General features: G+C 46.4%; 2 protein-coding genes across 17 annotated transcripts in view; both read right to left on the bottom strand.

The window, feature by feature from the left end:
- The window catches only part of LOC308184771 (ubiquitin-associated protein 1-like), a 73,986-nt gene extending 60,836 nt beyond the window's left edge, over positions 1–13,150 (bottom strand). For both annotated transcript variants that reach the window (XM_080572300.1, XM_080572303.1), the window contains exon 1: positions 13,038–13,150. The gene's annotated coding sequence lies outside the window, so the exon portion shown is untranslated. The remainder of the gene's footprint in view (positions 1–13,037) is intronic.
- The window catches only part of LOC308184746 (ubiquitin-associated protein 1-like), a 92,752-nt gene that overhangs the window by 32,304 nt on the left and 39,135 nt on the right, over positions 1–21,313 (bottom strand). For all 15 annotated transcript variants that reach the window (XR_013942895.1, XR_013942896.1, XR_013942897.1 and 12 more), the window contains exons 2-4: positions 18,609–18,649; positions 15,849–15,973; positions 13,038–13,967 (exon numbers count right to left, since the gene is read on the bottom strand). Coding sequence is in view for 7 of the 15 variants with exons in the window: in XM_080572180.1 (XP_080428306.1) it covers positions 13,038–13,967; positions 15,849–15,973; positions 18,609–18,642 (1,089 nt within the window). In the remaining 8 variants the exon portion in view is untranslated. The remainder of the gene's footprint in view (positions 1–13,037; positions 13,968–15,848; positions 15,974–18,608; positions 18,650–21,313) is intronic.

The raw sequence follows: 21,313 nt of genomic DNA, 5'->3' as shown, positions 1-21,313 counted from the left end.
CTCAGAAGGGTGTCCTGAAAGATCTGCCAGCTCTGTTCCGTTCCTATGCCCTCAAGGACAGTTTCCCGGGGGATCCCAGCCAGTAATTCCTTGAGCAGCCGGAAGTTTGCTCTCCTCAAGTTCAGGGTCCTGACTCTGCTTTTTTGCCAGACCCATATTCCTCAAGATCACAAACTCCACCAGGGCATGGTCGCTACAGCCCAGGCAGCCTCCAATCTTAACCTCTCTAATTCCACGTTGGTGAGCACCTGGTCTAGTAAGGCTTCACGTCAGGTCGGTCCGTCTATTACCTGGACCAGGAAGTTATCCTCAACAGACTCCAGGAATCTCCTGGATTGCCTGGAACCTGCAGTGCCGCTACCCCCAGCAGATACCCAGGTGGTTGAAATCCCCCATCAGGACAAGAGCTTGTGAGTGTGACAGTTCTTGCAGCTGAAGCAAGAAGGCCTCGTCAACAGACTTCCCCTGATCAGGTGGCCTGTAGCAGACTCCAACCACTAGATGTCCTTTACTGGACCGATCCTTGATTTTCACCCACAGGCTCTCGACCTGGTCATGGCTGTTTCTCAGGCACAGCTCTTCACAATCTATCCACTTCCTAACACAGAGGGCAACTCCACCTCCCCTCCTTCCTCGCCTATCCTTTCTGAACAGTTTGTAGCCATCAATGGCCGCACTCCAGTCATGGGAATCACCCCACCAGGTTTCCATGATGGCAACTACATCATAGTTTCCTACTAGTATGGTGGCTTCCAGCTCTTCCTGTTTGTTGCCCATACTGCATGCATTAGTGTAAATGCACCTCAGCTAGGCCACCTTTTGGGAGGGAGAAACCCTAATACCCTCCTGACCACACTCAGGTGTTTCCATAGTTACCAACCTCTCACCAACCCTTGTGTCCTTCCTGCAAATTGCTATGTCATCCTCATCCTTCACCAAGACACAAGACTGCGAGGTCTTGCTAGCACATTCCTCACCCAGAAGAACTGGCATGTCACATTCAGGCTCCTTTCTAGTGTCCCCGGTTCCACCCACACCCCCCTTCATACCTAGTTTAAAGCTCTATCAATGAACCCTGCCAACTCCCATCCTAAAACCCTTTTCTGCCGGAGGAAAAAGCTATTCCTGTCTGTCGTCAGCAGGCCTGGTCTCATGTAAATCGACCCAAGGTCAAAAAAAAACCAAAACCCTGCCAGTGAAACCAGTCTCGGAGCCAGTTATTAACCCGCTGGCTCATCATGTCCAGTACCTCATTATTTCCTATAACTGGAGGGATAGAGGAAAACACGACTTGTGCTCCCGAACCCTTGACCAGTCTCCCCAAGGCTCTGAAGTCCTTCTTCATAGTCCTTAGAGGAGTTCTTCCTATTTCATCATTGCCTACTTGAAACAACAAAAGAGGATAATAGTCCGAGGGCCGTACTAGCGAAGGAAGTTTCTTCCTTACAACTTTAACCCGGGCGGCAGCAGACCTCCCTGTGTAGCGGGTCTGGTCTGCATATCGGGCCTTCTGCTCCCTTCAGCAGTGAGTCACCAATGACAATGACCCGTCTTTTACTCTTTACTGAGGAGGTTTTAATGCAGTGGGTAGCCTGATTAGACTTTGGTGACACCTCCAAGTAGGAAGAACCATCACCCTCGCCATTGTCCAGTTGTCCTCGCAGAGCAGTGTACCTGTTCTGCAGGGGCAGCTAGGGAGGTAGGGGAATCACCAGACAGGAGCACCTGCTACGCTTGTAATGGTGAGCAGGGACCTTTTGCCATTGCCCCCTGTCCCCCATTCATCAGCATCGTTGCTAGGGGGAGGAGAGGAGAGGGGGTTCACTGTACCAGGAACTCTGCCTGCTGGTCCCCTCCTATTACCTGCTCACAAGGCGGTAGGGGGTGATGTGTTTCTTGTGGAGCCTCTGCTGCCTGCCTAAGCCTCAGGGCTGGTATTTAGGGTGTCTCACCCTGGTGCCTTTCCTTCTGGCCTGGCAGGGAGTTGCTCCACCAGTCTATCACACTCCCTGATAGCCCTTAACCTCTCCACCTCCTCCCTGAGCTCTGCCACCAGGCTGACCAGGTCATCCACCTGCTCACACCTCACACACATGGTGCCTCTGCCTCCCTCAGATGGCAGCAACAGGCCCAGGCACTCCCTGCACCCAGAGACCTGAACTGCCGCATTTTTGAGCGGGCAGTCAGTCTGGGTCGCCACAGACTTTCTAGAAAGAGCTTTCTGCCTAGTGGAGACCATGGCAGTTTAGCCATAGGTAGACAGCCGGTAGACGAGCTGTTCTCCTGAGTGGGGCGGGATGCTCTGTCCTGTCTGAGCGCGCCCTGCCCGCGAACTGCTGCGCCACGCCCTGACTGACGTGGCGCGCCCTGGTCACTCTCGCTCCCTAGGGCCTGCCTTTGTACGGCTGGGGAGGGGGCGCTGCTGGCTCCGCCTACGCCTCGTCCGCCTCCCTCGCGGGGGCTGCCAGGTCATGGCTGCTCCCTCGGCTGCCTCGAGTGGCCTCGATGCTGGAAAAAAAGACCTGCCCACCTCGATCCCCCGCTCCGCTGCAGAACACATCTGCCCCGGAGCCGATCGCCTCGGCGAGGCGATCTGTGATACTCATCACAGAGGTGAGTATTCTCTCAGGTCCCAGGTACCCAAAGCCACCATTTAGTACTAGAAGTGGGGTACGTGGGGAGCTCATGTTGCTGTGTCAACAGGTCTCACTCACTTCTTTGTGTATCAGAAGCTTAATCACCCTCTTACAATGTGACATCATCTCAAATGCAAAATACACTTCTATTTCCAAAAGGAACTATGAAGAAAACAGCATCTGATATCTCAGATATATGAGATCAAATATGTTGAAGCTTTAGGTAGAAATTATTTTCTCAGCACTGCAAGTCAAGCTATCTCCTTCTTTTTGAGGATAAACTTATTTTCATCTTGTACATATATAAAGCTGGGACTCTGAGCAACAGAATCCACCCAGCCTTGCACAGCTGGATTCCTTTCATAGCATCCACAGCAAATGCCCACAGAACATCCACCAACAGTCAGTAACCAGTACCTTTTATGACTATCATAATCCATAGTGTCCTGGTTTCAGCTAGGATAAAGTTAATTTTCCTCCTAGTAGCTGGTAGGGTGCTATGTTTTGGATTAGGATGAGAAGAGCGCTGATAACATGCTGATGTTTTAATTGTTGCAGAGCAGTGTTTACACCAGGCCAAGGACTTTTCGGCTTCTCGCTCTGTCCTGCCAGCGAGCAGGCTGGGGGTGCAGCAGGAGCTGGGAGGGGACAGACCCAGGACAGCTGACCCAAACTGGCCAAAGGGGTATTCCATACCATCTGACGTCATGCTAAACAATATATAGGGGTGGCTGGCCGGGGTGGGGGGGCCGGCTGCTCGGGGATAGGCTGGGCATCGGTCAGCGGGTGGTGAGCAATTGCATTGTGCATCGCTTGTTTCTTACACATTATTATTATTAATACTATTATCATTATCACTATTATTATTATTATTGTTATTATTATTTTCCTGTCTTAATAAACTGTCTTTATCTCAACTCACCGGCTTCACTTTCCCGTTTCTCTCCCCCATCCCAGAGAGGGAGGGGGGAGGGTGAGCGAACGGCTGTGTGGTGTTTAGCTGCCAGCCGGGTTAAACCACAACAGTCCTTTTGGCGCCCAACGTGGGGCTCGAAGGGTTGAGATAACGACAGATCTGACCAGAGTGTGTTAAACTAAAATTGGTATAAGTATTGGACCTGCTTAATAGTTGCTAGTCACAATGTTGATTGCTTTGATCTTGCTTTGATCTCATGTCTACTGTGTCTGTTTTCCAAATTGAGTTATATAGCACATTACTTACTGTTTGTGTTCCCTGTTGTGCTGTTTATCCTTTCCAGGGGGCTGGTTTAAGATCATTATTTTACTGTGCAGTATAACACTGGCTTATGATATGATAAAATTGCTGGCCATGAGACTAACCTGGTATTTGCACTGTCGTCAATTCCATACTTTGGAACCCATATCTCGGAAGCTATTAACAATTACACCTATTACTTTTTTTCTTCAGGGAGCCAATCTGTGGAGGGGACAGGGGGAGATATTTTTTTCCTACTTCTTTACTCTCCCTTTCTCCTTCACCCCCCTCTTCTCCTCCGAGCTAGTTACGATAGCTCTTCAAGATGTTGAATATCCTTGGGATGTTCAGACCAGCATGTTGTTATTATTATGTCTCCTGAATGTGTTTCAGATTTTATTTAAGGTTAAACAACTACTTAGGAATCTCATCCGGAGATCTGTCCTGAGGCGGGATAGTTGCGAGTGGCAGGGAGTGTGGGAGGATATGGGCAGGCATCTGTGCTGGGTCTGTCTGGGATGGAGTCACCTTTCCCTGCAGCAGCCCACACAGTGCTGTGCTCTGCACTCGTAGCTGGAACAGCACTGGTATCACTCCAGTGTTGTGTCTATTGCCGCATAGTACTGGCACAGCATCAGGACTCCCTCCAAGCCCCCAAGAGCCAGCAGGCTGGGGGTGGGCAAGTGATGGGGAGGGGACATCGCCAGGGCAGCTGACCTAAACCAACCAAAGGGATATTCCATAACACCTGATGTCACACTCAGCAATAAAAAGGGGGGCTCTCGTGGGCGAGGGGGCTGTCCTCCCGAACAACGCTACGCATTTTGAGGCCCTGCTTCCCCGGACGTGGCCGAGCATTGATCATTGATGGGAAGTAGAGAATAACTTTTTTTTTCCCCCTTTTCTCTCTGTGCTTCCGCGTGGCCTTTTTTTTTTTTTCCCTCCCCATTCCCTTTCCCTTTAATTAAATCATTCTCATCTCAAACCTCGAGCTCTTTGTGTTGTATTTTCTCCCCCTTCCTCTTTGAGGAGGGGGGAGTGAGAGAGCGGTTGTGGTGGAGCTCGGCCACCCACCCAAGTAAAACCACCACAGCATCTAGAGCAGTGTGAACGTCCAGTGCTTTGGAAATTCACCCCTTAAAAAAAAAAAAAAAACCCTGCTTGAAAAAGGGGTGTCATCACTCTGGCAATTCCAAAGAGACACAAATCACTGCAGCATGCTGGGGTCTGGCCTATGCCTATCAAGCTGCAATCGATGCTACTATCAACCTAGTGACAGACCCTGCAGCCACTCCAACCTCTACAATGGACCCTGCGTCCGCTCCAGCCCCTGTGGCCACTCCAAGACATGTGACGGACCCAGCGGTCGTTACAACCCCTGTGGCAGGCCCTGTGGCTGGGGCAGAGAAACAAACTGTAGCAGTGCAAGTTGCCCCTGTAGCCAAGGTGAAAATATGATTTAGAGAGTCAGATCGTTTAAAACACAGAGAAACTCCTGCTAAGACTAAGCATGAAGAAGATGAGGCCGGGCCATCAGAGGAACAGGAAGATGAAGATGAGGATGTCGCAAAAACAACAGTAACTACCCGGAATCTATACCAGCGTGAGCTACGAGATGTGCGAAAAGATTTTGGTCGCTGTATAGGTGAGCAGCTTGTCACCTGGCTGCTCCGGTGCTGGGACACCGGAGCCAATTATGTGGAATTAGAGGGCAGGGAAGCCAGGCGGCTGGGATCCCTTGCTAGAGACGCATGCATTGACAAAGCAATTGGAGATGGAGCACGATCTCGCAGCCTCTGGAGGCGTCTCCTGTCAGCTGTGCAGGAAAGGTATCCCTTCAAGGAAGAACTTGTATGTCTACCAGGCAAATGGACCACCATGGAGAAGGGAATTCAGTACCTGAGGGAATTGGCCGTACGGGAAGTCATTTATAAGGACCAAGACGACGCACAAACATCCACAGATCCAGATGCAGTCCGGTGTACACGACCCATGTGGCGGAAGTTTGTACAGAGTGCACCATCATCATATGCCAGCTCATTGGCAGTAATGGCCTAGAAAGAGGATGAGGAACCCACAATGGATGAAGTGGCTAAACAACTCCGGCAGTACGAAGAAAGTCTCTCCTCTTCCCTACAGGCCTGTGTCTCGGCTGTGGATAAACCTTTGGAAGAGGACCACCAACTTAAAGAGAATTTATCTTCCTCCCCACCTGAATGAACCAGTGTCTCAGCTATTAGGGGTAAACGTCCATCTGTGCAAGGAAGACGATATAATGGGTACACATCCCATGCCACCCTGTGGTTTTACCTACATGACCATGGAGAGGACATGAGAAAATGGGATGGAAAATCTACCTTGACCCTAGAGGCACAGGTACGTGAGTTGCAAGGAAAAACAGTCACAAAAGAGGGGGTTCTCTGAGAAACTTGCTGCTCCTATTTCCAGCCAGGGGGAGGAAAGGGAGAATCGAGTTTATTGGACTGTGTGGATTCGATGGCCTGGCACGTCAGACGCACAGAAGTATAAGGCTTTGGTAGACACCGGTGCACAATGTACTCTAATGCCATCAAGCTATAAAGGGCCAGAGCCCATCTGTATTTATGGTGTGACGGGGGGATCCCAGCAGTTAACTGTATTGGAGGCTGAAGTGAGTCTAACCGGTAATGAGTGGCAAAAGCACCGTATTGTGACTGGCCCAGATGCTCCGTGCATCCTTGGCATAGACTATCTTAGAAGAGGATATTTCAAGGACCCAAAAGGGTTCCGCTGGGCTTTTGGCATAGCTGCCTTAGAGACAGAGGACATTAAACAGTTGTCTACCTTGCCCGGTCTCTCGGAGGACCCTTCTGTTGTGAGGTTGCTGAGGGTCGAAGAACAGCAGGTGCCAATCGCCACCACAACTGTGCACCGGCGGCAATATCGCACCAACCGAGACTCCCTGATTCCCATCCATAAGCTAATTCGTCAACTGGAGAGCCAAGGAGTGATCAGCAAGACTCACTCACCTTTTAATAGTCCCCTATGGCCAGTGCGAAAGTCTAATGGTGAGTGGAGACTAACAGTGGACTATCGTGGCCTGAACGAAGTCACGCCACCACTGAGTGCTGCAGTGCCGGACATGCTAGAACTCCAGTATGAACTGGAATCAAAGGCAGCCAAGTGGTACGCCACAATTGATATCGCTAATGCATTTTTCTCCATCCCTCTAGCAGCAGAGTGCAGGCCACAATTCGCTTTTACTTGGAGGGGTGTCCAATACACCTGGAATTGACTGCCCCAGGGGTGGAAACACAGCCCTACCATTTGCCATGGACTGATCCAGTCTGTGCTGGAGCAGGGGGAAGCTCCTGAACACCTGCAGTACATCGATGACATCATTGTGTGGGGTGACACTGCAGAGGAAGTTTTCGAGAAAGGGAAGAAAATAGTCCAAATCCTTCTGAAGGCCGGTTTTGCCATAAAACAAAATAAAGTCAAAGGACCTGCACGAGAGATCCAGTTTTTAGGAGTAAAATGGCAAGATGGACGTCGTCAAATCCCAATGGATGTCATCAACAAAATAACAGCTATGTCTCCACCAACTAGCAAAAAAGAAACACAAACTTTCCTAGGTGTCGTGGGGTTTTGGAGAATGCACATTCCAAATTACAGTCTGATTGTAAACCCGCTCTACCAAGTAACCCCTAAGAAGAATGATTTCAAACGGGGCCCCGAGCAATGACAAGACTTTGAACGAATTAAACGGGAGATAGTTCATGCCCTTGGGCCAGTCCGAACAGGACCAGATGGAAGGAATGTGCTCTACACTGCAGCCGGGGAGAATGGCCCCACCTGGAGCCTCTGGCAGAAAGAACCTGGGGAAACTCGAGGTCGACCCCTGGGGTTTTGGAGTTGGGCATACAGAGGATCTGAGGCCCGCTATACTCCAACTGAAAAGGAGATATTGGCAGCATATGAAGGAGTTCGATCTGCTTCGGAAGTGGTCGGTACTGAAGCACAGCACCTCCTGGCACCCCGACTACCGGTACTGGGCTGGATGTTCAAAGGAAGGGTCCCCTCTACACATCATGCAACTGATGCTACATGGAGCAAGTGGGTTGCACTGATTACTCAGCGGGCTCGAATAGGAAACCCCAATCACCCAGGAATCTTGGAAGTTATGATGAAATGGCCTGAAGGCAGATACTTTTGGATATCACCAGAGGAGGAGGTGGCCCGTGCTGAAGAAGCCCCACTGTACAACAAGCTACCGGAAAATGAGAAGAAATATGCCTTGTTCACTGACGGGTCCTGTCGTATTGTGGGAAAGCATCGGAGATGGAAAGCTGCTGTATGGAGTCCTACACGACGAGTTGCAGAAGCTGCTGAGGGAGAAGGTGAATCGAGTCAGTTTGCAGAAGTGAAAGCCATTCAGCTGGCTTTAGATATTGCTGAACGAGAAAAGTGGCCAGTTCTCTATCTCTATACTGATTCATGGATGGTAGCAAATGCCCTGTGGGGGTGGTTACAGCAATGGAAGCAGAACAACTGGGAGCACAGGGGCAAACCCGTCTGGGCTGCTGCACTGTGGCAAGATATTGCTGCCCGGGTAGAGAACCTGGTTGTAAAGGTACGCCACGTAGATGCTCACGTGCCCAAGAATCGGGCTACTGAAGAACATCAAAAAAAAACAGCAGGTGCATCAGGCTGCTAAGATTGAAGTGGCTCAGGTGGACCTGGAATGGCAACATAAAGGTGAATTATTTATAGCCCGATGGGCCCATGACACCTCAGGCCATCAAGGTAGAGATGCAACCTACAGATGGGCTCGTGATCGAGGGGTGGACCTGACCATGGACACTATAGCACAGGTTATTCATGATTGTGAAACATGTGCTGCAATCAAGCAAGCCAAACAGTCAAAGCCTCTTTGGTATGGAGGACGATGGCTGAAATATAAATATATGGAGCGGCCTGGCAGATTGCTTACATCACACTCCCTCAAACCCGCAACGGCAAGCGCCACGTACTTACAATGGTGGAAGCAACCACCGGATGGCTGGAAACATATCCTGTGCCCCATGCCACCGCCCGGAACACTATCCTGGGCCTTGAAAAGCAAGTCCTATGGCGACACGGCACCCCAGAGAGAATTGAGTCAGACAACGGGACTCATTTCCGAAACAACCTTATAGACACTTGGGCCAAAGAACATGGCATTGAGTGGGTGTATCACATCCCCTATCATGCACCAGCCTCCGGGAAAGTTGAACGATACAATGGACTGTTAAAGACTACACTGAAGGCAATGGGTGCTGGGACATTCAAAAATTGGGATACGCATTTGGCAAAGGCCACCTGGTTACTCAGTACTAGGGGATCTGCCAACCGAGCTGGACCTGCCCAATCAAACCTGTTACGCACTGTAGAAGGGGATAAAGTTCCTGTAGTGCACGTAAGAAACATGCTGGGTAAAACAGTCTGGGCTACTCCTGCCTCAGGAAAAGGCAAACCCATTCGTGGAATTGCTTTTGCTCAGGGACCTGGATGCACTTGGTGGGTGATGCAAAAGAATGGGAAGGTCCGGTGTGTACCTCAAGGGGATTTAATACTGGGTGAGAATAGCCCATGAGTTGTAGTATGTTAATTATTATATAATACTGTATGTCATCACCATTGTGATTGCTATATGCCAATGTCCCATTAATGGTATCACAGTAACAGCCACGCAGATAATGATGAATGAATTTTGATAGAATTGGACAAGCACAGTGGTGTGATGGAACGAGAACGGGCTTCAGCATGCAATGATCCAACACCACACACCACCTCTTCTGCCCTGAACGACTGCTGTGACAGATGGAGCCCAAAGTCAGTCATGGACTACACAAACTCTGTGGACATTGTATATACGTATCATTATTATTATTGTTTTCCTTTCTTTTCTGTCCTAATAAACTGTCTCTATCTCAACCCACAGGCTTCATTTTCCTGATTCTCTCCCCCATCCCGGAGAGGGAGGGGGGAGGGTGAGCAAACAGCTGTGTGGTGCTTAGCTGCTGGCCGGGTTAAACCACATTTCCCTTAGTAAACTTTTTGCTGGGTTGAAAAGGAGCTAAGTGCTCTTACTTCAAGAGGAACCTTAAAGTAGCCACCTCAAAGGGCTGTTTCACATCACTCATATCAAACTTCTCATATCCAACTTGGGCTGTTAATTGTTAATTAAACAGCTGGCAGAAGAAAAATAAGCAATTGGGAGCAGGCCCTTCTTTGAGAAGTTCCAGCCAGACAGCACAGAAATTACCCATTTTCAGTAGCACATCTAGTTCAGAGAGGCCTCCTCTGTCCTGCCTGTTCAGTTTCCAAAACAGCCTGGCAAGGAAACCCACCTGTGTCAGGGCTGTACACCTGCTCCATTTCTGCAGAACTGGTCTGCCAAGGGGCACAACCAACCAACAACTCTATTTTACTTTGCCCAAGGTCTGCACATTTAAAATGCAGGAAGACTTAAATAGAATCGAATAAATAGAATTAGAAGAAGCTGCAAGAAATCACATCGCCAAAACCCTCAGTATATGGCCTTTCTTAATATTTTTCAGCCAACATCAATTGCTTGAAAACTTGGCCACTTCTTTCAGAAAGTCCTTCTTTGGGCCCCAAGAAGGACTGGGGGAGGCGAGGGGGTTTGTTCTACATTGCCACTCAATTTCTCTTCCAGGAGACAAAGCACGAGAAATCACATGCAGTTTGATAGACTGGTTTACCTAAGAACCTGGTCCTGATGGTCGTAAGAGGGGTTTGAAAGCTCTTCAAATTACACCCTTCTCCAGACTCTTTTGGCAGAGCATAAAGCACTAGAATATGGGATACAGTGAAATAGGGGTCTGGAATAGCCCTAAAATCAGCTGGTTATCAAATACTCCAAATGAACGATGCTCTGTTATTAATGCAACAGCGAGAAGAACCCAAACTGTTTCTGACACCAGGGATTCAAGTCATGGTAAAGCAGCTCCTTGATCTACTTGAGCTTGATAACCTGTGCTCATGATCAAAGGACTTCCAGTGGAGGACAGAATCACCTAAAGGAACTGCAGGAGACAAAGCCAGAGCTGGCGGCCACTCAGAAGCTGTGCTCCCTTAAGACTCAAGCCTGCATTTCAGTGCCTTTCAAGAAGGCATGCAGTGCTTTCAGCCCATGCTTGCACACTGTTCCTACTTTTAGGGACTTTGTACACTATCTGGGAGCGTGTCCATTCTGAATGGTCCATCGGGAGTGTCCATCCTCCCATAACCAAATATTTCCACAAATAAGACATTCCATACAAATTCAGGTCTCTAAACAATTGTTTAATTTCAACTGGTTGTCTTCGCTAGTCATTTCTTCCTCTGCCAAAGTTGCAAAAAGTAAACCCGTGAGCTTCAAGAAATACCGCGAGGAAAAAGGGAACCACCCAGGCCAGAATCAGTGCAGCAGAGAAATCACAAGTTTATTTGCATCCAAAAAACCCTTAGATCCAATTTACTGGTAAAACATGCTCCAGTGGTAACTCCAAATCCAAAGTTATGATTTCTGAACTTGTGAGGGAAAAAACATGTATGTAAACAGCACTGTGCAACACACTGGGACAGAAGTATATTGAAGCTTTATAAAATCACCAGGCTTCTTCTCGTGCAATCTTGCAGTAGGAGGATTGTGTCCTCCTTCTGTCGGCCACATGGTTTACTCTGATTTCCTTCTCTATCCTTTTCATACTCCGAGGATTTTTGTTACGGTCCTTGCCTATACTTCAACTTCTTGCAACTCTGCTGTCCTTTTCCAGCCACTGGGACCTTATTGTGGAAATAGGAAACAAGCATATTCAGAAGCCTTGGAAATTCAATAGAAAGAACTAGTTCTGTCAACATACCTATTTCTTGGCTTGCTACTTACAAAACACACAGTTTCAAGTGATGATTTTTATTACGTCTCCTAGTAAGTCTATTTGTTAATTCCTTTTTTAGTTTTTAAAACCTTTTGTACCTTCCCTTACAGCATTGTCGAGAACACACCTCCCCTCTCGGTCTTCACTAGGATTTAATCTAGCACAGAGATTTAAGTACTTGCAGTGATAATTTGGTTATCTTAAGGCCCATCTACCTAGTGGTAAGTGATCTTTCATGTTAATCCCTAGAGACGTCATGCTCCAAGGCTTCACCTCTGAGCCTCATACAATGAGGCAATCTCCCCTCAAACCTGTGATTTGTAACAGCAAGCACTTGCTCAGCACACCGCTGCTCCTGCCAAAGCTTACAGCATTGAATTTGCTCTAGTGATCCATAAGCACCTATTCTGCTATGCTCTGAGGGATATGCTAGTTGCCAGAATACTGCATTTCTCAAATAATACTGCATTTACTTAAGCCTGAAGAGAGATGAAAGAACAGTGGGAAGAGAAGGACCATCACCAGTTTTAGAGCACATGGTGTCACAAAAACCTACAGTACACCAGCAAGAACGCAAAACCACCGCGCACAGGACAGAAGCAGCCTTCCAAATCTCACATTTTAGAGCTAATTAGAAGATTTGGCTATACAGTTTCCATTAGAATTCATAAGTATTGGTGCCCAGATCTTAGGTTCTTTGGAAAAAAGTGCCCAAGTTCACTCAAATCTGGACTCCCACTCACAAAGCCACAACAGATGGCATCAAGTTAGGTGTCCCCGAAGTACTCTCAGAACTTGCTATAAGTTAGAAGCAACAAAGCTTCAAACTCCTGTCTCAGAGCTGTACAGCAACCAAAATCTGTAAATCTGAGATGGTCTTCAAAACTGCTTTTGGTATCCAAAAAGCAATCCTCCCATCCTCACAGGTAAGAAACCATGGAAGAAATCTTACAGTTAGCTCAAAAGGCATGCAGCTATGTATAACTATGAACAACAAGAGCTGAGAAGCTGAAAAAAGTCACCAGAATTGGTTTCAGAGATGGGAGGGGAGCAGGGAGAAGCCTGTGAGCAGTAGCCTGAGGTTCACAACTGTCAGCATGAAGACCTGTTGGGCTGATGATTTTGCCACATAAAAGAATTACTGTACGTGACCTGTCCTATCTACACACCACACATTAAATGAAATTAAATACAAAGCCACGGGACATTTTAGAATCAACATTTGCCTCCACACCTCCACATCTCCCCCACAAACTCAGTTTTAATCCACCGCGTGTTTACCGTGGTCGCTGTGCTTTGAGACGATTCTTCTTCCGTACGAACTGTTGACACAGCCAGGGAAGGCAGCCTGGTTGAAGAGGATAACGTTGATGTCTCCATGCCACTGTCCTCGTTTAAAGCAGACAGACCAACCACATGGTGTCCGTTCAGTTTGCTAGCTTTAGTCTGAGCACAGGCCTGCAAAGAGCTGAGAAAAGTGCCGTTGTGGAGACAGGTAGTGCTGTGAAAAGTGCTCATGAGCTTTGGTGATTTTTGATCACTCTCATCGGAGTCGAGTTTAGGAAAGGATAGGGATTTGATATTGCTCACTGAAGTGATGGGGGACAGGGACACTTTGGAAGACAAGGACATCTTTTCACACTTTCCCAACTGTGGCAAAGTGATAAAGCCATTGGGTTTGTGAAGGGGCTTGAAGTCCAACGTGGCCCTTTCTATGAATGCCAGAACCTCCTGATCTTGCAACACAGACTCAGACCCTCCTTTGGGCAAACTGCTATCTAACAGCTGGGCAACAACCGGCCCAGTAGTACCGACATGGATTTCCAGAATGTTTTTTAACTCCTCCTTATCATCGATAGTTTTTAATTCCAGTTTGTCAAATGGGTCTTCTTCACTTTCAAAATCAGCTGGGTTGAAGTCTGCTTTGGGGCGAGGTGGACTAAGAACTTTCTGCTTCACAGCACTGCTGTCGGCTGGCGTGGGAGTAAGAATGTTATTGTGCTGCAGACCAGCGAGGATGGGGTTAATAGGAGGAGGCATGGCCTCAGGGCAAGGTCCCTCTGAGAACCCCATTCTGTTGCTGTCCTCTGGGGCTGCTTTTGAGTTTGCTATTGCTTCTTCTGCCTTGCGTTCAGCTTCTTTCTGGGCAGCTTGAATTTTTTTGATATCTTCAGCCCACTCGATTGTTTTCTTTTCCAGGGAGAAGTCATACTGACCAGTGGTAGAGAAGGAAAGAGGGAAAAAAATAAAGACAAGTTATAAGAATCACAGCTACTACTTTACAGCAGAAGTAACACAAGTAACACAGAGCAAGAACTACATGATTCATCACAGACAGACAATTTTTCCCCAGCATCTCTTATAACCTACAGAATGGCAAAACTAGGAGACACCAGCAGTAGTTCATTTTACCTCTTGCAGCAAAATCTGGCTATAGTCTGGATCAGAATCTCATATTTTGTGTCCATCCTACATTTAGTTTTGTTTAGAGCTACTGATGATCACAAGATCAGTTTCACAACTCTCTCCCCCTCTTCCAACAAGAAAATAGATGCAGTCAGTGGAAGCCTGAAGTGTCAGTGACAGCGATGTCACACATGATGGACAGTCACACCCAGATCTGGCACCACTGAACAAGGCATTCAATACTACAGAAGAGTAATTTTTGCATCCAAAGAGCAATAAGGTATTTATCAGTTCCCCCTAAAAGATTCCTAAGGGACCTGACACTAGTTTTAGACCCACTGGTTGGAGAGGTATCAGCATTCTCATACCTGTGCTAAGGACTCATCAGCCAAAGGGGATGTGCTGGCTACTCTGACAACAACTTCCTGTAGTAGCAGATTTTGCCACTGTTCTTGGCATGACTGGATCCCACAAGCTTTTCTCATTTGACATCAGCTCCTTCAGGGTTGGGTTAGCACATAAGACATTTAGATAAGCTACTCACTACCAGCGCACAGGCCACTGTGGTAGCCTGATTGAGAGGACAAAATTCTGAACACACTAAATACATGTGAAGCTTTAATATCTTACAGAGACCAGATGCCCTTAGCGCCCTCCATATCATGACAAAACATTCAGAGAACACAGCCTACAAAGCTAAGTCCAGGGTGTAACCTACCTGTGACTCACAAGAATTACAGCCTGCTTGCCAGGATGATGTCACATAACCAAACGGGTAATAAGACATCCTAGCTCTGAAGAGCAACAAGTCAGGAAGGTTTGCTACGCCTCTGCTGGGCTTTTCTGGGACTCACACTGTGCTATCCATCCCATAGCAGGCTCCAGAGAGAACCTGGAGACCTATCTCAACTCTATACTAAGTAGTTTTCCCTTCCTTTAGCTCTAAGAGATGGGACATATAATTTATCAGCAAGGTGATTTTGAAACACAACTCACTGGCAGAAGTGCTGGGCACTATTCATTCCACACTTTGCCATCTGAGCAGAGCTATCATAGCTGTATACATACAAACACACGTTTAGACACATGAAATACTAAGTACATGGCTTTGGTCAATTTAGCCTCAATGCACTGTTACTACTTTGAATAGCTCCCACCAGAACTGTAAAAAAGCCAAGTAGTTCTGTGCAAGGCATAGCCTACATGATCACATCATTTTATTCGAGGCGTTGCAGTCCAACCAGGCGTACTGTATTTGAACCCCAGCTTGGCTGGAAAACAGAGATAGCACAGAATATGGTCATACTTGTAGAACCCTGTTTGAGGGTATGCCATAGCATGGGTGTTTCAATTATTACCATCTTTCCTCTTAGTTTAGCAACTTAGTTTACAACTTAGTTTAGCAATGTCAGGGTAGCATTTAAACCCTTACCTGTTACACAAAAACACTGTGGGTTTTTTGGAGTAGATACACTAAAATAAATGCCATCAGCCTTTTTATAGTGACAAGTAGTACAAACTTTTTGCATGGCTTACAATATTATCTTCCTCTACATTCTAGCAGACTATGAAATAACAGTATAGCACAGTGAAGATATATATATATAAAAAATATAGTTCACAGCATCGCACGTTGAAGACCTAGGGTCACAGAGGAAAGAGCAGAAGTGCACAAACCATCCTTACCTGGGCTTCTCTGACAAGCTGAGAAGAATCAGGCAGGCAGAAACCAATGGGTAATCCAACCTTCGAAGGGGTTTTAAATTTGTCTCCTATCTTAAATGGGACGTCATCGAGATAACTGAAAGGCCCTAAGATCACAAGAAGAAATTGTATCAAAAACCATACAAATTTGATGCATTCAGTTAAGTCTCATGTTTCTGTATTTGGCAGCTACTCTTTCTCTGCTACCCCAACCACACAATGTGACTCAATACAAAGGAAGTTGCGTGATAAGAAACACACTGAATATGCCTGGACTTCATTGCTTCAGTTTTGTTCTTTTTAAAAGAATATTCTAGTCCATAACTATATTTTACAACACTCCAATCGCTGAGCAGATTTTGAAGTTAATATTCCAGCATCTTAGCTTCCCTCATGACAACACTATGCCTACACAACCAGAAATTGAAGCTCTCCTGAATGTTGCGTTCTGTTATGCCTCTATAGAAGGAGCCATCAGTTTTTGTTATATTCAAAGCAAGTTTTAAAATGACCCAGCTGTAGAGCAGCTAAGAAAAAAAAAAGGTTTGACATACAAGTGGAAAGTAACATTTGGACAGAAGGGGTCACAAGGACAAAGTAGCCCCAAGTCCAGGAGATCTGCTTTAAACAAAACACGGTGAAATAGCTCAAGAACATTCAGTGTAGCAATTCTGACTTTCCAAACAAGGCAATCTAACTGGATCCAGTCTGATTTGTGATCACTCCAGTGGGAGGCCACAGACTTATTCCATGGTCCTCCATCTGTGCTTTACATCTGTCACTTACGTGTAGTATTTATAGTGTTTTAGGACAAAAACTTTTCAAGCACCCTGCAAACTCACTAGGCAGAATCACCAACAACTCAAGCTCCTCCAAGAAGCCAGACTAAAGTTTTTTTTTTCCATGAGCTGCTGTGAAGAAGTGCGAGAAAACCCATAACATAAATTGTAGTCAGTTTCTAGATTAACTGGTCTAACCTTCTGGAATTACATACAAGGTTTTTGACTGTATATTACTAGACAAACACTCCAAATTTTTGTTATCATTTGTAACTTTGCTCCGAATGCTACAGATCCAACAAGACATTAGTGGCAATGTAAGATGTTTGGTGACTAACCTCTTGCTCAGTGAGCTGTGACTTGCCATTTTTATGTGACCCATTTTCATACTTGGATGACAGTTTAAGTACTATTTGTGCTCCTTCACTGTTGACTCATCTACAACAAGGCAGCCACAAGCTCCAAGAGGACAAGCAGCTTTTGAGAACAGGAATATCCTGTTAATTTGGAATCAAATGTTTATGTGCTGTCATCAGTTGACCTCTTGTGCTATAAACTGCATTGGCTGGTCCCAGAGCCCTGTTGGGACACAGAGGGCATTTCCTCTAGCCCTGACACCCTCAGGCTGAACAACCTACATGGCACCCATACTACCAAAACAAAAGAGCGCTCCAGGCAGAATATAATAGTATTTTCACTGGTCCTTACTGAGAAGCAGTACACAGTACAGCACTCAAACTGCACCTCGCTGGCCACCAACACCACGACACCCAAACAGTATTTGAGCTGGCAGTGTGAGAACTTGGATACAACAGTGCGTGTTTATGCAGAAGTAGCAATTGTGGCAGCCTTTGTGCTTACACTTACATCACAGCCAGGTCAGAGACAGCCTTATCTCCTCCTAAAGGCTCAGAGTCAAGCTTGCCTGCTGCTACCATGCCCTGGTTAGTCCCACTGCTACAAGTCCAGCTCTAACTGGGATGATCCAAGCACACAAGCCAAGCACAATTACCTCTTTGCACCAATCTCACAGCCCAAATTGCTCAGTATGCAAATACTTGTCTTATTAGACCTATTGACACAGTAAGTGGGAGACACCTCCCCTTCCACAGCCTTCTTGTTTGCCTGAAATACACACTAGCCATAGAACACACTCTGTGGTATTTACAGAGCAACATCCCTTGTTTTGGGACAGTAAAAAACCTAAGTGCACCCAGACTAGATGAGCTGAACTGATGGCTGTCAGTTTAACCTCAGCACCTAGACTAAGGAATAAAAACTTTCTTGGTTCTTTCCAGTATGTTAATTTTCTAATACAATGCTATTCTATTTCTAATACAATGCTTCTCTTGAATACAATCCTGCTACAAAAACATCAAGCATGTGCTAAGAGACACCAACTGTTTTAGGACAGTTAATAGAAAAAAAAAGTGTTTCTGAAGCAAAACACTGATGCTCATAGCATTCAGCCCAATCACAACAGTACTAGTCTAGGAAAACTTGAAAACTGACCCAGAAAGTAAAGAATCCTTCACTTTTTTTTTTTTTTTAAATAGATGACCTTACTACCTGAATACTCAAATAGATAAAGACTCGATTTGTCTTCTAACAGTAAATTCAATACAAAAAGCAAAACCAACATATACAAAGTAACATCCAAGCCACTGTTTCGATGGTAACGTGGTGGTTTTACTCAGGTGGGCGGCTGAGCTCCACCTCAGCCACTCTCTCATAAGAGAGGGGCAGGGATGATGGGGGATAGTCATAGGCTGAACTTCAGTTTAACCAGAGAACAGGCACAGCGTTAGCAAGCAGATATGCAAGAAGGAAGCCAAGGCACTTTGTTCCTAACAAAAAAGCCAGTCAGGGGCTGAACAGATTAGTCTCGATGGCCAGGACATTACTCAGCAGCAACAGTAAGATTCATCCTACTGATAGGACAAGGATACCAAATTCCACTTACCATGAGAGTCAGACCCCAACTTCTTAGAAGCCATTTAGAACCTGAAAAACATTTTAAAATTGATTTAGCAACTTAATACATATAGCATTGCATAAGCCTACAGTCTTATCTCTGCAGTATGGGACACGCTGCTGACACTTGCTATGTTAGACAGCAAAATGTATTTTATAGCGCCAAGAATTGACCAAGTGAATAAATAACTTTGCTCAGAGTCTGACAATCCAAATAGCCAAGAAGCAACCAGGTTGATTAGGAAAGCCATGCTGTAGATCACAGCACTCCAAGACTGCTCCTTCCCAGCCCCACTGAGCACATCCTGCCTCCTCTGGCATTAATAGCCCTTCCCACTGGAAATACCACACTGATCCTCTTCAGTTTAATCCCTGTTGCTCTAAAAAGGGATACTATGATATTGGGTATGCACAGCCAGCATGGCACTTGTCTAGATGTGCTGGGTAGTACACTGATAACAATACACAATGCCGGTACACAGTAACTGGTAGGAAGACCTCAAGTTTTCGGATATGCACAAGGAAACAATGCTAACCAGAGTCTTCATCCAGCAACCACAGAATTTAATCAACAGCTTCTTTGTGTGTGTGTGTGTGTTTTTTTGTTTGTTTGTTTGTTTAATTTGAGAAGTCAATGCAAATCCTACATGGCTAAGATGTTAAATGCATGATTATTCAGGCAGCTCTTAACACAGAGGGCCTTCTCAGGGCTATCCTGAGAAGAGAGCTGTTTTGAAACTAGAGCGAGCTGGAGAATATTTGTTGATTGATCAGCTAAAACCCCACTACAGGATGCTTGTGGCGCACTCAATAACCTAGTCTAGCAGCTAAAGCAGGTACAAGAGCATCACAAGATCTTCCTTAGAACACCACAGCCTATTTCCCTGAATAACTCCATCTGTAAGCCCCCCTTTGACGTTATGCATAACAAAGACTCAGAGTTGCCCTTTGTTTCTGGAGCCCTCCAGCTGATTGCCTGTTGGGCAGGGCAGTCTATCTTCACACTCATGAAATTATCTGCTACACACCCACCAGCAGCAGTCAGTGCTCAAAGCACAATTTGGAGCCAATCTAACTTTCAAACCCATCACTCCCCAAATGAGGTCTTATTCTTCAGCCTCGGTGTTTCCACTGTGAATTCCAGAGGCAAATGTTACCTTCAAGGAAGGGTGTCCAGAGCCTAGGACTACATAGACAGCTTCGCTGTCCTTCCTGGCAGCAGCTGACATGGTGGGGATCAGGAAGAGAGTTTCAAGTACTTTTGGAAACTACCTTTTGCTGGGCAAAGGTCGTTTTCACCATTACATCAGAATCAATAGCTCAATCAACACCAATGGCTAATGGGAATTAACACAGCCAAAGCTGCAAGATTTACCCAGATGCAGCCCAACTTCCTGAGGCAAAGCAAGCAGGCACTAGGCTGTGGGGAAGTGAGTCATGCTGGGCAACTTTGGACACACCTGTGAGAAACGCTCTGTAGCCAATAACATAGGCTCAGGCGAGGATCTCAGTGAAGTAGCATTTTTATTCGCAATTGCAATGGCGGGTGTCCTACAAGCGCGCCTACTAGTCACACAGTACGGTTTATATACTTTATTGCTTGATGACCGGGACCCTCCCCTGTTTCCCCATTGACTGGGTAATCCAGGTTCACAACCTATCCGATGCTTCACAGATAATACATGGCTTTCAGTTGCCAGCCTGTTATTTTTCAAATTTCTTTTGACTTTTTTACTGTTTGAGGTGGTAATGTTTCTTCCCTTATCTGACTCAACACTGTGATTTTCGCCTAATTGCTCTAAGGAGTCTGGTTGTCTGCATTTTACAAGGTCATATGTTAAGCTTTCTTATCACTGCAAGCATATCAATACCACATTCCTTCCCTCTAAACAATGTAACTCTGTGCAAAAACATTTTTGTTGCCACACACCTTACACAGAAGAGCTGCACATCACTCTGCTTGGTGTTTGTCAGGTTCCTCGCTGCATGTCTCACCCTCTCTCTCTCTCGGCATTGGACGTATGCCCCAAAGCGCTCCTCTCGGCCACTGAGCTGGCTTTGGCACCAGCCAACAGCTGCTTCTCAGAAGGAAACAATATATGGAGCCTTCAAAGAGGGAAGGAGACGGAACAGTGTTGAATTTGCCTCTCAGAGGGCATTCAGGAAGGCTGAGGGCAAAGCCACAAGACCAGACAGTACAGTTGTACGTGAACTACTGGAGTTGAAAGGGCTTTACTGGTCACAGCACCACAGAGGAGGAGATCACACTGCAGAGCATGAAGCCAGCTGCACCTTTTGGGCCCGGATCACAGGGTCAGACAAGCTGCTGCTTTGCTAGATCTCTGTGGGAGTAGCAATTAAGATGTCAACTTGATCTGCTGTTATTGAGACAGCCAGGCCACCTGTGAAGTCACACAGTTTTCACATACTGCAAGCATGTGCTGCGGCCACTTGTCCACGATGAACTGGGGCAGGGTCTCTGTGCACTTCCTTGCATTTCTCTCAACTCTGCTTTATTCTAGCTACTACCTCAGACTGAAAGCCAAGTGCTCCTCTCCTTAAGGATTTTAAAACTTGTGATGCACAGAAAAGTAGCTTCCTCACTCAGTTATCTGAGGGCAATACAGTTTATATTGCCTACCTCATTTATGAGAAGTAACTTACTCCAGACTGTACCAGTATAAGTGTGGGATT

Source organism: Anser brachyrhynchus (genome assembly GCF_964034855.1).
Source record: "Anser brachyrhynchus genome assembly, chromosome: W".
Classification (NCBI taxonomy): domain Eukaryota; kingdom Metazoa; phylum Chordata; class Aves; order Anseriformes; family Anatidae; genus Anser; species Anser brachyrhynchus.
Note: the sequence above shows the minus strand (reverse complement) of the source record. Positions and strands in the feature narration are given on the sequence as shown.